The 15,496-nt window shown below is 43.5% G+C and overlaps 1 protein-coding gene across 1 annotated transcript in view; it reads right to left on the bottom strand.

The window, feature by feature from the left end:
* Positions 1-424: 424 nt before the first annotated feature.
* Positions 425-15,496, bottom strand: part of WDR70 (WD repeat domain 70) — a 463,052-nt gene continuing 447,980 nt past the window's right edge. The window contains exons 17-18 of the mRNA XM_082255751.1: positions 11,804-11,966; positions 425-707 (exon numbers count right to left, since the gene is read on the bottom strand). Of these exons, the coding sequence (XP_082111877.1) occupies positions 620-707; positions 11,804-11,966 (251 nt within the window). The 3' untranslated portion in view covers positions 425-619. The remainder of the gene's footprint in view (positions 708-11,803; positions 11,967-15,496) is intronic.

The raw sequence follows: 15,496 nt of genomic DNA, 5'->3' as shown, positions 1-15,496 counted from the left end.
AAGGCAGCCCATAGATGGGTCAGTTTTTTTTGTTCTACTAGCGATGTTGAATGAAAAAAAATTACCTGATTCCCCCATCCACACATTCGTGGTGTATGGGGGAATTCTCCCGCTGAACTATTGTATTCGGACAGTGGGGAGGCTTCCCCACAGTCAGAAATCACTAATCAGCGCTGCCGGCTATGCTGACCGAGCAGGGAAAATCTGAAAAAAATCTACCGATCCACCTCTGTACACCACAGTGCGCACACATAGATCAGAATTTCGATCCATGTATGACCAGCTTTAGTGGGCTTTTTAGCTCACATTATACTGGCATGGTCCCCTGTTGTCACCAGCAGGAAGCCCACCCTAAGAAATGCCATATGGGCGCAAAAATGTATACAGACAGGAATTGGCTGCGAGAGATCAACAAGGATAAAACGATGAAAACAAGTATTTTATTACAAAAAACAATTGCAATTGTTATGCCATTTAAATCCACTTTAAAAGACTGATGTCATTGTGATTTTTATTAAAGGAGTTTATTTTTTAAATAAAAAGGAAGATATTTCCTAATGATACATGCTGGAATAATTTGTAGTAATTAGGCTGTCAATGCCTAGCTTTCACTTCATCTTTAGATTTTACGCTTTTTCCAGTCTGGCTCGTTGTCTGGTTCGTCTTCTTCAGAGTCCACCTCCGCAAACACAGCATTGGGCTGCGTCCTGCAAGACACAGAAAGGATTGCAGAAAATGAGGTGCAAGGATGAGAATAATGACTTTATATAGGAGAAGGCTACAGCTTGGCTGCATTGCTCTTCCAATGGGCTTAGAAAACAATAGACAGGAACAGAATAATTCTTGCAGATGGAAAGATAAATAGGAATGAGGGGAGACAACAGTTCATCATGTACTGTGCCAGACATGCAACGTTTTAAATGGTTTAATCGCATCGTACTAAATGCAACACAGCCATGCTAGCAAATCAGAAACCTCCTTTCTCATTTTTACTACAATGAGCCACTAAAAGAAGACTGCTGATAGGTCAATTCAGGACAAAGTGCAACTATCATTTCCATGATGGACTTCATTTATTAAACCCCACAGCCTTCTACAGATGGCACATTTTATTCTAGAACAGTCCTTTTTCAGGGCACTTGTCAAGCACATTCATTGCTGTTTGTAAAAACAGACAGTTCCTTTATCAAATCCTGCAGTAAATGAGCTGTACAATTGAATATACCTTATACACGTTAGGTCTGTTTGGGTATAGTGACATTGTTGTGAAATATTCAACACTCGGGTTCAATCTCCCCTGTTCACTCAGATGGCGTGGAGACAAGAGGTGGACCTCTGTGCTTTCTTTAAAATGTTATGCACATGACCTGTGAATCTTGTTCATAAATTGATTGTGTTAGATCTGTTCATGATGTATGATCCAGACAGGTACACTTTGTATATCTGTGAATTTCTGTATTCTATTTGTCTTTTTTGCAAAGCCTAATAAACTTTGATTATTAAAAAAAAGTTGTACAATAAAAATGCTTAATCCCGAGTCTCAACTCTACCTCCTTAAATGTGTCGGACTTATTCCTGAACTCTGAAACTACCTACATGCCACCAGTACATGATATACCATTAATTCAGGTATGGATAAATATGTTATTTTTTTATTCACCCCCAAATGTGGCAGAAAGGGGGGGGGGGGGACTTTCTCCTTTTGGGTGATTTTTCACTTTAATGTCACTGGTCAGCACAGGCACTGTCAATGTTAAAAAAAAAACAAGGTGATGCCACCCTTCTCCTGCGCTAGGAATCCACGCATTTCTCCCTGTGTAATCATCAGAGCTCTGTGACAGCCGGATCCTGTGCTCTGTTTATCCTAAGAACGCAGTTCTCTCTGTGTAAGCATCAGATTTCTGTGACAGCCGAATCCTGTGCTCTGTTTATCCTAAGAACGCAGGTCTCCCTGTGTAATTATCAGAGCTCTGTGACAAACGGATCCTGTGCTCTGTTTATTGGGAGAACGCAGCTCTCCCTGTGCAATCATCAGATCTCTGTGACAGCCGAATCCTGTGCTCTGTTTATCGAGAGAACGCAGCTCTCCCTGTGTAATCATCAGATCTCTGAGACAGATGGATCCTGTGCTCTGTTTATCCTAAGAACGCAGCTTTCTCTGTGTAATCATCAGAGCTCTGTGACAGCGGAATCCTGTGCTCTGTTTATCCTAAGAACGTAGCTCTCTCTGTGTAATCATCAGAGCTCTGTGACAGCCGGATCCTGTGCTCTGTTTATCCTAAGAACGCAGCTCTCCCTGTGTAATCATCAGAGCTCTGTGACAGCGGAATCCTGTGCTCTGCTTATCCTAAGAACGCAGCTCTCTCTGTGTAATCATCAGAGCTCTGTGGCAGCCAGATCCTGTGCTCTGTTTATTGGGAGAACGCAGCTCTCCCTGTGCAATCATCAGATCTCTGTGACAGCCGGATCCTGTGCTCTGTTTATCGAGAGAACGCAGCTCTCCCTGTGTAAACATCAGATCTCTGAGACAGACGGATCCTAGGCTCTGTTTATCGGGAGAACGCAGCTCTCCCTGTGTAATCATCAGAGCTCTGTGACAGACGGATCCTGTGCTTTGTTTATCGAGAGAACGCAGCTCTCCCTGTGTAAACATCAGATCTCTGAGACAGACGGATCCTAGGCTCTGTTTATCGGGAGAACGCAGCTCTCCCTGTGCAATCATCAGATCTCTGTGACAGCCGGATCCTGTGCTCTGTTTATCGAGAGAACGCAGCTCTCCCTGTGTAAACATCAGATCTCTGAGACAGACGGATCCTAGGCTCTGTTTATCGGGAGAACGCAGCTCTCCCTGTGTAATCATCAGAGCTCTGTGACAGACGGATCCTGTGCTTTGTTTATGGAGAGAACGCAGCTCTCCCTGTGTAAACATCAGATCTCTGAGACAGACGGATCCTAGGCTCTGTTTATCGGGAGAACGCAGCTCTCCCTGTGTAATCATCAGAGCTCTGTGACAGACGGATCCTGTGCTTTGTTTATCGGGAGAACGCAGCTCTCCCTGTGTAATCATCAGAGCTCTGTGACAGACGGATCCTGTGCTCTGTTTATCAGGAGAACGCAGCTCTCCCTGTGTAATCATCAGAGCTCTGTGACAGACGGATCCTGTGCTCTGTTTATTGGGAGAACGCAGCTCTCCCTGTGTAATCATCAAAGCTCTGTGACAGCCGGATCCTGTGCTCTGTTTATCAGGAGAACGCAGCTCTCCCTGTGTAATCATCAGAGCTCTGTGACAGACGGATCCTGTGCTCTGTTTATTGGGAGAACGCAGCTCTCCCTGTGTAATCATCAGAGCTCTGTGACAGCCGCATCCTGTGCTCTGTTTATCGGGAGAACGCAGCTCTCCCTGTGTAATCATTAGATCTCTGTGACAGCCGGATCCTGTGCTCTGTTTATCGGGAGAACGCAGCTCTCCCTGTGTAATCATCAGAGCTCTGTGACAGATGGATCCTGTGCTCTGTTTATTGGGAGAACGCAGCTCTCCCTGTGTAATCATTAGATCTCTGTGACAGCCAGATCCTGTGCTCTGTTTATCGGGAGTGCACAAAGCACTGCTACTGTGTGGGAGACTGTCACACTGACAGCAGAGCAGAATGCTACCTGATATTACAGAGAGAGCTGGTTCAGGCTGGATCCTATTGGAAGGAATTAACCGGAAGGGATAGGTACCCCCCCCCCCCCCTTCTTGGTAGTTGCTGAAAGAGGTGTCCTCAATTAGCCAATTTATAATTTGAAATGTTGGATGTCCCATCACTTTCAGTTTGTTTTACTCTGGTCAACAGTACAAACCAAAAGCCTGACAGGGGTTCGAACTTTTCCCCACTCTATCCAAAATCAAAATAGTTAAGGCTAAATGGACACTCTAGAGTTTATTTTAAAACTACATCTAAAAAAAAAAAAAAAAAAAAAAAAAAAAAAGAAGAAGTGACCCAGGATCCTGAATCAGACCAGATAATGCTGTAAATAAGATTAGAAGCTACATGTAGTCACGGGTCAATTAAAATAGAATAAATTGTGGTTTGTGTGTCACTGAGCAGCAATGGGAAAATCAGTCACAGTTATGACTTCACAAGCTGGCATCTGAGCCCCAGCAGAATGAATAGATATCACACAGGACCTGCTTAGTCACACATAGAGAGCAGTGCGAGATAGGGATCGGATCAGTGACTCATCACAAATAATGTGCAATTCTGCAAATCAATGGACATATTTATGTCACACTGGCTGCTGCTCCTTTTAAAGCTCAACTCCAGGCAAAAAAACAAGTACATAGATGAAATGCTTATGACAGCTGAATTACCTGTCAAATGATAGTACATTTGTCCATTCAGTCCTGAAATCTACACAGCCCCATCACACATTACAGCACTGTCTGGCAGGGAAGGAGACCCCACTTTCCTCTGCCGTAGCTGAGTCACACCTACAGGTCTGGTCCCTCCTTCAGCCTGTGGCTGGAAAGTTAAGGATATTTAGCACACCAATGAACTCATCAGTTCATTCTGCTCTCTCCTCCTAACAGCATGTTTGTTAGCCCATGAGCACTGTAGAGCAACTATTTGGGTCCTTGTACTGCTTGTACCGCTCTCCATCTCAGTTCTGCAGTATAGGGGATTGCAAGAGGCAGATACCAAGTCAAATTCAGGTATTACCATTTTTTTTAATCAAAATAAATAAACAAATAAATGTTAAAGCAATGGAGTTTAGGAAATCTAGCAAGTATACCTGACAAGTGCAAGTTTTCCTTTCACAAAAAAGGAAATGCGAACTGGTTGTCTTTTAAAGCATGTCCCCAGTCTCCAGCATCTCCTATATAATGTTTACAGTCTCTGACAGTCATCTGCATCATGTTCACAGTCTCTGACCATTTCTTGTATCATGCTCATAGTCGCTGACCATCTCTTGTATAGGTCCGCAGTCTCTGACCATCTCCTGTATCATGCCTATAGTCTCTGACCATCAATTGTATCATGCTCAGGGTCTCTGACCATCTCTTGAATCATGTCCATAGTCGTTGACCATCTCTTGTATAGGTCCGCAGTCTCTGACCATCTCCTGTATCATGCCTATAGTCTCTGACCATCAATTGTATCATGCTCAGGGTCTCTGACCATCTTTTGTATTATGTCCACAGTCTCTGACCATTGCTTGTATCATGCCCACAGTTTCTGACCATCTCTTGTATTATGTCCACAGTCTCTGACCATCTCTTGTATCAGGCTCATTGTGTTTGACCATATTTTGTATCATGCCAATAGTCTCTGACAATCTTTTGTACCATGCCAGCAGTTTTTTACCATCTACTGATCATATATCGTACTGTGTCTACAGTCTTTGAGCATCTCTTGCATCATGTCTACAGTCTCCAACTATTTCTTGTTGTATGTCTGCAGTCTCTGACTATCTTTTGTGGTTATGTCCGCAGTCTCAGACCATATCTTGATTAATGCCCATAGACTAACTAAATCCTGTTTGTCTGCTGTCTCTCAGATGGAGTATTCACTTATTTGTTTGTGTGGTCCTTAAATAATGGCAGGAGCTGCACTTGGGGCTCCCCATGTCAAGAAAGTTGACCACCACTGGTATAGATGATGGATAGACAAACAAGCATATAGATAGCTCAATAAAAATACATTCAGTCAAGATAGATAGATAGAGCAGATGACCGCACATATCTGTGACGCCCTCACACTTTTGAGAAACACAACATTACAGCGGCAAGGACACAAAGGTAATTTGGTCCGAGTGGCTTCTCTGAACTTCATACTCTGAATATTAGGTTACACCCATGACACCTGCAATATTACTTCCATGAAAGATTTAATAGACACTGATCCCGGGAGGGCTGCCGTCCCACACGTGGGCTGATTGCATTACAGGCTCTTGTTAAGAGCCGTAGCCAGGGGGAAAAGGGATTCAGCCTTGAAGTGGGCAGGATGGAAGCCTGAGATGCTATTAGCTTACACAGGAGAAGATACATATATTAATGTGTGTGCATGTCAGCCGGGCAGAACAATAGCTAAAAGCATGTGAACTTGACAGCTATTGTCAGACATGTTAAATGTGGCTAAATAAACGCACATGAATTCTACATGAACAGTCAGGTTAACCCTTGTTTGCTATCTTACTAGTCTCTGCAGAGTACGTGTGAGTGAACATGTGGAGTCGGTTTGTTTGTTTTGTTAGCATTAAAAAAATGTAAGTATTCATTTATTTACCTAAAGTGGAACAAATTCCTAACTATTCTTAAAGTGATTGTAAAGAAAAAAACTGGATTTTTGACTTACCGTAAAATCTATTTCTCTGATATACATTGATGGACACAGCTCCTCCTCTTCTTGACTACGTGGGTTATACTGCCCCCTACAGAAGTAGCCTATGGGGCATTCCCAGGGGGTATACTCCCACTCTCTGCCATAGGTACTCAGTTTTGTTACAAGCAGTGTCAGAAGAGAAAAACCCAACTCCATAGAGGGGTGGGTGCTGTGTCCGTCAATGAACATCAGAGAAACTGATTTTACGGTAAGTCAAAAATCCCATTTTCTCTTTTGTTCGTTGACAGACACAGCTCCTCATCTTCTTGACTATGTGGGACGTCCCAAAGCAGTGTCAACCATGAGGGGTGGGAACAGCTTGGAAAAAACACTCCCTAAGGCTAAATATAGTCAACCAGGTAAAATGAAGCTCAACCATAAAACAGCTGGAGCTCACCTGAAAAAAATTAAAACACCCTCAAAGAGGACCAGGTCCTCTAAACAGCAGCCAGCAACACCTTGCGGCCGAAGGAAGCATCTGCAGATGCCAACACATCCGCCTTATAAAACTTTGTGAACATGTGCACAGAGGACCAGGTAGCCGCCTTGCAAGCCTGCATCACTGTTGCCTGATGACAGAAGGACCAGGAGGCATTAAGCGCCTGAGTAGAGTGCGCCTTAACAGGGAAAGGAGGAACCTGACCCTAATGGAATAATCCTGAACCACAGTCTGTCAGATCCATCTGGAAATGGTAGCAGCAGAAGCAGCCAACACTTTGCGAGGTCCATCCGTTAGGTCAAATAGTAAGTCTGACTTCCTAAAAGACTCCGTAGCTGCCAGGTACACCCTCATTGCCCGAACCACATCCAGGGAATGCAAGGCAATTTCCTTAGGATGCTTAGGCCTGGGACACAGGGAGGGCAACACAATGCCTTTTAAATGAAAATCAGAGACGACATTTGGAAGGAATGACGGACATGGCCAAAGAACCACTTTATCCCTGTGAACCACCAGGTAAGGCGAACGACTAGACATCGCCGCCAGCTCTGACACCCTGTGCGCAGAAGTAATAGACATCTAAAAAAGCCACCTTGTGGGACAATGTAAGCAGGGGAACTTCCCGAAATGTTTTTAAAGGGAGGCTTCTGGAGAAGTGACAAAAACAAATTGAGGTCCCATGGCAGCAATGGAGACCACACTGAAGGAACCAAGTGTCTCACTCCCTGGAGAAAAGCATGCACCAAGGAGTGTGTGACCAACGGACATTGAAAAAAAAAACAACCGCCAAGGCCAAAACCTGGCCCTTGATGATACTCAAGGCCAGGCACTGCTCACCTAAAAGGAGTGAGGTAGAACCCTAAGGGGATTCACACCACGCAATGTACGTCTTTCAAGTACGATGTTAAATCTTCCTACAAGTAGATTTTCTAGCTTTTAACAGCGTAGGAATTACCACGTCAGACAACCCTCTAGCCTTCAGCACCTGGCTTTCAACAGCCAAGCCGTCAAAGCCAGCGACTGTAAAGCAGGATGGAGGATTGGCCCTTGTGACCTCTGAGAAGAGGAAGTCTCTAAAAAGCATCAGTGACCAGCCGTACCAGATGAGCGTATCAAGACCGGTGAGGCCAGCTTGGAGCCACTAGGATGACCTGAATCCCTTCTGCCTCGATCCTGCGTAGGAGTCCCAGCAGAAACTTAGGAGGAAAAGCGTAAATCGGAAGATACCGACTCTAATACATCAGTGGCTTCAGCTAGAGGATCCTGAGATTGTGCCACAGACCTCTGCACTTTTCTGTTGAGGCGAGTATCCTACCGGAGACACAACTGATGAAACACCCCTGGATGAAGTGACCATTCCCCCTGGTCGACTGAGGTAATCCACCTGCCAATTTTCAACCCCTGGAATGTGCACAGCAGAGAGGGCAGGAACAATTTGTTCTGCCCACCTTAGAATGCCAGCTACTTCCCAAGCTACCAGCACACTTGGTGATTGACATATGCCATGGCTGTGGCATTGTCCGATTGAATCCGTACCGGACACCCCTGGAGACGACATGTCCAATGATCCAGACAGAGTCTGATCGATCGGAGTTCCAGTACTTTGATCGGTAGCCTGGACTCTTCCAAAGTCCAGACCCCCTGAGCACACACTGTGCCGAGGTCTCCTTCGCACCGGGACAGGCTGGCATTCGTGGTGACGACCATCCAGTACAGGGGAAGAAATTATTTTTCCTGATGAAGTGCCTGAGATTGAAGCCACCAAACCAGGGACCCCCTTGTACTCTGGCTCAACGGGATCTAGAGACTGAGGATTCTTGTTCCATGTCACCAGAATCTTTTTGCAGAGATCTCCTGTGGAACTGTGCAAGCAGAACCGCCTCAAAAGGTAGACACCATCAGGCCCAGTACCCGCATGCAAGACCGAAGAGATAGGCATCTGCTGGACAGCAGAAGCTGAATTGCCTCCTGCAATTTCTGAAGTTTTCCAAAGGAAGAAACACTCTGGGTAAGGCCAAGTCCAGAGTCAGACCCAGATAGTGCAGGCTTGTGGATGGAACCAGAGCAGACTTCTGAAGATTCAGAACCCAACCAAACTCCCTCAGAGTTCACAGAGTAATCTCCAAGTTGTCCAACAGTGCAGTTGAAGATACATTGGGATCTGTAGGTAGATCCTTGATGTTGATGGAGGCAAGGAAATCCCCTGATGTAGGGACGCCACCACCATGCGAATGGATTCCATTCGGAACTTCTGTACCTGCACAAAGCAGTTTAGTGCCTTGAGGTCCAGAATTGGATCTACCTTGCCTTCCTTCCTGGGAACTGTAAACAGGTTTGAGTAAAAAACCTTGAAAACGTTCTGATGTCGGAACCTGAACAATCACCCCTTGAAGTAATAAGTCTTTCACTGCCCCAAAGAGATCCCCTAAGCGATCTGGGGACAAGTGCAGGTTGGAAGGGAAGAACCTGTCTGGAGGATATGATCAAAACTTGATCTTGTAGCTGGAGCGAATTACTTCATGGACCCACTTGTCCTGTATCACGGAGGTCCAAAGATCAGGAAACCCGCAAAGACCTCCTCCTACCCTAGATATGGGTGAGGATGCCCCTTCATGCGGAGAAAGACTTGTCCGCAGGTCTGGCAGAACCCATTCATGGCTTGCCGGACCAGGTCCTCTTACAACCCCTCGCGGAGGCTCTGAAGGGCTTAGATCCCTTGTCTTGAGACCCCGAGGGACGAAAAGGCCTCTTGTGAGCCGAAAATAAAGGCCCCAGTCTGTGACGGGACTCCTTACCCTTGGAAGCCTGAGGAAGACATATGGCGACTCAAAGCCTCCGACCTCTTATCAGCTGGATCTGAGAAGACCGGGGACTCTTTAACTGGGATTATGGTGGCTTTAATCAAGCTGGAAACCAGGGAGTCCACTACAGGAGGAACCGTCCATTTTTTAAGGCGGGAATCCTCATAGGGGTAACACATTGCAAAACGCTTCAGGATTGCAAAGGGGCGTCTCGGGCACCCCCACTGTTTTGTGACAACATTACCAAAGAGGGCGGGAAAGGGGAACGCCTTCACCACTTTGGAGGATCTGTGGGTGCCAAAGGTGACCCATGCCTCCGATGCTGCTTTAGTCGCATCCTCCATTTTTAAGGTTTCCCCACACTAATACAATAAGTGCATCCACTAGCCCCTTTTCATGCACGGCTAGAGGAGCAGAGGAATCATTCTAGCTATCTGAGCATGCAGGGTGCGTGGACGCAGACCCCAAAGGGTAACTCGCATCCGTGGCGGCCGAATCAGATTCTGGATCTGATGAGACAGAGGAAAGAGGTGAAGGCGAGGGACGATTTTTGCTAGCCCGTTTGCCCAGTACCAAATCTACCTTGGACACCAAGGTAGACAGGGCCGCTGTCAGTGCACTTAGTTGTTGGGACCCAGAGGGCCCGACAGCCTCTGAGAGGGGGGATCCTGAAGACGCCATACGGCGAAATGCATTGATGTTCAACTGCCTACACTTCCTTACTAACCAGTGATGTCACTTCCGGCGACTCGTGGAACGCACTCCGGCCAGCTTCTTGGAGCGTTTCGAGAGGGGTGAGCCCATTACATGGTTGAGGAAAGGGGATGCAATTGACATTCGATCTGAGTTCGTACTGGTCAGGGCACATTCTACGTAAGCCTAACTATCGATGTGTGTGTTTGGTGGCATTTTAATATTTAATAAAAAAGTGTTGCACTACTATGGGTGTCTCTGTTTTACCTCAATAAAATCAACATCGGCCATCTGAGTGGGATTAGAGAGGTGCAGACCCAACCAGGTGTCCTTATTGCTGATAAGGCTGTATGGTCCCTGGGACCTGGGTCTTCTGGTGAGCAGGTTTATGAGTCTTATCAGGAGGTGGAGCACTTGAATCAAAATAAGAAGGCACGGTGTTGGGTGACAGCATTTATTGAAAACAAATTTATTCCACTTAAGAAGACTTCTTTTTATATGGACTGTGAATGCTTCACATTTAATAATTTCTGCTGGTTATATAGCAATAGTGCATCGTTGTGTTCACACTATTGGCACATTTGTATGTTATTTTCCATTATATCTACATAAGCCATCACTTAACAGCACCTGCTTTATATGTATTATTTTTGTCCTAATACTTTTGGTAATATAGTATATTTTCTATGATTTCAACCATTAAAGAGCAGCTCAGATATATTCAGCTCGACGTTTCCTTTAACAGGTGGAAAGCACATATTGCCAGTCATTTAGAAAGCTCTCCTTTCCCCAAGTCCTCACATCACGTGGTTAGCAGCGCAGTTCAAAATGTTAAGGTCTCCTCTACACTGTGGTTTGACTGTGTGTGTTGCACTAAGGCTGCCAGTTCATCAAGAACATTGTCAAACCATGGCAATGTAAGAAAAACTGGAGTTGTACTTTTTTTTTTTACACTGCGCGCCACAATTCAAAGCAGGTCTGTTGGTACCTGCACACTAGGGTGCATTGTGTGTGTTTTTCAAGGTCAGAGGCAAGGCAGTGCACAATTTCCAGGCTAAGAGGAAGAGGGAAGTCTAACACGGAGATAGTAGTATAAACCCATCCATCTCCTCCATTAGTACGCAACCCTTCCAATGCATGCGGCAGCCATCATGCAGTCCAACATACACATTTATTTTTAATTTCTTTTAATTTCAAGGTAAGTTATTTTTATTTGAATTACAACAGCACTGTTGATCACTTCTCCATTCTAAATTATTGAACCCTCAAACACTTTACAAAAACGAATGGGTGGCGGGTGGCAGTCACCCTTCAAGTAGCAGTGGCTATCAGAACAACAAATTCAGATAGCTTTGATGTGAAAAATATATTTTCCCAAAGATTTCACTTCTGCAGAGAACAACTTATTTGTGAACATTGTCTGAAATTATTCTTGCAATATTCTGCTATACAATACGGTAGTGAAAAAAAAAAAAAAAACAGAATGACATGCAGAATATACTTACGCAGAATACGCTGGTGCAACCCAGTATGGGTTCTGTTCTGCGTCTTTGGCGTGACGAAGGATGGCTTCCCTTGGGTTACTGTCATCGGTCTTGTCCAGGGCAATGTTTTTCACAATGAAGGAGGACAGGGTGCCTCCGTGAGTGCCCACACGCCCACCACGACCTGCAACATCACAGCAACATTAAAGATCAACTATGAAAATGACACAAGCATATAAACCTATGACCAAGAATATTCCAACAGAAGAGCATCATACACTGTAGAAAATCCAGTATTATTCAGCGTAGTGGAACACTATTTCATATGTTACACACACACACATATGTTACACACAAGCTCTACACAAACCATACATAGCTGCCGGTGGTTTGTTTTCTGTTTGCTGAAAGCTCTAAATTATTGTAATATTTTTCTGATTACTGAAAGAACTGTTGTAGCCTGATAATTATGGTTTGAGGCATTATTGTATTATGAATCACCACATTTCAGCTCCAGAAAGTACCTTGAGCCAATGGGTTTATTTGTTGCACAAAAATATATTTATATATATCACTGCTCTCAAAATAAAAGGATATTTTACACAAAAAATAAAATAAATAAATAAATAAAAACAAGAATGCCAGTAAAAAAAACTATGAATTGCCTTATGATTTGCATGGCTAATATGAGCACCAAAGTATAAAGTCGAATGACTTCAACAATATAAGTTTATTCCAAATCCACCAGCTTCTGCACAGGCCTTGGTTATGCCCATCTAATGCATTTTACCCGGATTGGGCTTGAGAAGTAGAAGAGGCAAGGAGCAGAGAATATTTATACCCAGCAAGCTATTGGCAACAATTAAAATCGATTAAAACAACTGAACATTCCAACATATCTTCCTATACAACTAGATCTTATACTTGGAAGGCAGTGAATTTGGACAATAGATGGGATGATGTAGATCTTGACCAACTGATTACCACTTGCTCAAGGTTTGAATACAAAACTGCTCTCAACCTTTACATTTGATGTGCCGGAACTCCTAATAGGACCCGTTACCGGCATCAGCCCCAAATACGCAATAATGTATTTTTTTTTTTTTTTTTTTTTTTTTTTTAGAATTCATGGTTAGAATTCAAACCTACAATAACAAAGTTTGCTTGTAATTTAAACATGGGTGGAGCCATGTAAATCACTCCTTTATATCCCAGAGGTCAGGTGTAAATCCAGAACTGCTGAATTATGGCAGAATAGGGCTAAAATACATAGCCACGTGTTCCTAGTTTTTGGACCGGTGATAAAAATGTACACAACTACCTTGAATTGTAAAAAGGAAATTCTATATTTCACAGTTTTTTAAAGGAGGGGCTGATTAGTATATTTCGTCTCATTTCACTATATCCTGCATGGTTTTCTCATCCCATTACCCCCCAAAGCAAATATATAGAAACTATAGGGTTGATTTAGCGATAGGTAATTGAATAGTTTATTATAACTTATGGAGAAGCAGTGGGATTAGAGAAGATAAGTTTGTACTTCTTTCCACTGCTTTTTTGGAGCGTAAACTAAATTATTGTTTATAGTTTTTTTTTGTGTTCTCTTGTAACTAGCGGTTTTGTGAATGTCTACTACTGAATGATTACTTCTTTTATTTTGTATAATTTTTTTACATTTTTGAAATTAACTAAAACGAACGAACTAAGGCAAATATACTGTTCACTTTGCAAGGAAATTTTACCCAGTCCTTCGTGAAGGAGGTGAAGCTCTGCTGACTTCCATCATCCAATCATGTGTAAGCAAGATCACTTTTTTTTTCCTTGCATGTGATGGAGTACTCTTTGCAGTGTGAAATTTCACCACCTGCACTAAGATATGGTGCAAATTTCCATGCAGTGTGTTCTGCCTATTTGCCTTTATTTAGTAAATAACCCCTATGGCTCCCTTCTCTTGTAATGATGAAAGGTAACCAGCTTGAACAAGCTGTATGGAAGTTGGATAGGTTGGTTTTAGATTTAAAGTTACTCGAGTTGAAAAAAAGACACAGGCCCATCTAGTTCAACCAATAAAAGGGGGGGTCATAAAATCCCTTAAACACATCCTATACCCACAGTTGATCAAGGGGAAGGCAAGAAAAACCCCAGCAAAGCATGATGCAATTTGCTCCAAACAATTCCTTCCGGAAGAGGCAATAAGATGTCCCCTGGATCAACTTTACCTATAAATTTAAGTATCCAGTTAGATTATGTATGTTTAGGGAAGACTCTAGGCTCTTAATGTGAAGAAATAGCTCTTAATGTGAAGAAACCTTTCACAGCTCTTAATGTGAAGAAACCTTTCCGTATTTGGAGATGAAATCTCTTTTGCTCCAGATGTAAAGTGTGCCCCCTTGTCCTCTGTGATGGCCTTAAAGTGAACAACTCAACACCAAGTTCACTATATGGACCACTTATGTATTTATACATGTTGATCATATCGTCCCTTAATCTCCTCTTCTCAAGAGAGAATTCATTCAGTTCCGCTAATCTATCCTCATGTTTTTAAGTTTTGTACTGTATGTGCACAATCGTTATGACCTGTTTGGTTTGCTGCAGCATCATTTACAGCACTGACATAAGCCATGCTGTGGACCCCAGCCAGGGGTGACAGGAAAAAGCATCACTCAACCACCTTTGATGGTGCTGATGACACCCAGACAGCAAATACATTCTATATTATATATATATATATATATATATATAGAGAGAGAGAGAGAGAGAGAGAGAGTATATGATCAATATAAACTAATAGAGTCTGGCCAGCTCTCTCTTTTCTCACAGTTTATCTTATATCCCAACAGCCAAACAAAAGTTTTGTTTTTATTAGGCCCGGCATAGCAGCCCTGTATGTAGTGCCATACACCTGTAAAGCAATGCTGAAAAATATGAGATGGGGCTATTAATACGATTAGCTTTGCCTTGGAGCCATGCCATGAAGAGAATGAGTGCAAGTGTCAGACTCCGGGGGCTCTACAACTTTGCTGTGACTCACAGCAGTGAACATGGCTATTCATAGCCCAGTAATTGCAGACATCTCTATTAAGGCATTCTTTTGAACACTCGCTTCCTCTGTGACACATTGGCACTTGGCATCAAAGAGTCTAGCAGATCTAAGATTACGTATCTGTTTTGGTAGGACAAGCACGCTCTCCCTACTCGTGCCTGGCCACTGGAATTGAATTGCATAATTCACATCGCTGTAACCACAAATGTCAAGAAGTTCTAAAATGACCAAAACTCTGGAAAGGCCCATCAGTCAGGTCCAAGGGAATAGCGGTTATCTGACCACTGTGGTTAGGATTATTATGTCTTCATAATAACATGCCTGACTAATAGATCTGTGCATTATATGGGAAAGATCTTAAAACAGTCACTCACTATGAGATTGTAAACCTCTGACATTCTACTTAAAGTCTTGCAGTGCTGGGGTCCTGTTTTTAATTCCCGCAAGGAACATCATCTGTAGAGGGTTTGAAAGTTCTCATTATGTTTGTGAGGGCTTCCTCTCAGATTTCAAAGTTCTTCACAAATATCAGTTTAGTATTTTAATGTCCCATTGAGGTGGGTGCAGGTACTGATAAGAACCAAGCTGTGTATTCAGCGAATTTCATGAATAATGATGTACGAGGTGTAACAATTTAATTCCTGGAATGGACCAGTAATAATCCTATCAAA

This window comes from Pelophylax lessonae (assembly GCF_965119305.1).
Source record: "Pelophylax lessonae genome assembly, chromosome: 1".
Classification (NCBI taxonomy): Eukaryota; Metazoa; Chordata; class Amphibia; order Anura; family Ranidae; genus Pelophylax; species Pelophylax lessonae.
Note: the sequence above shows the minus strand (reverse complement) of the source record. Positions and strands in the feature narration are given on the sequence as shown.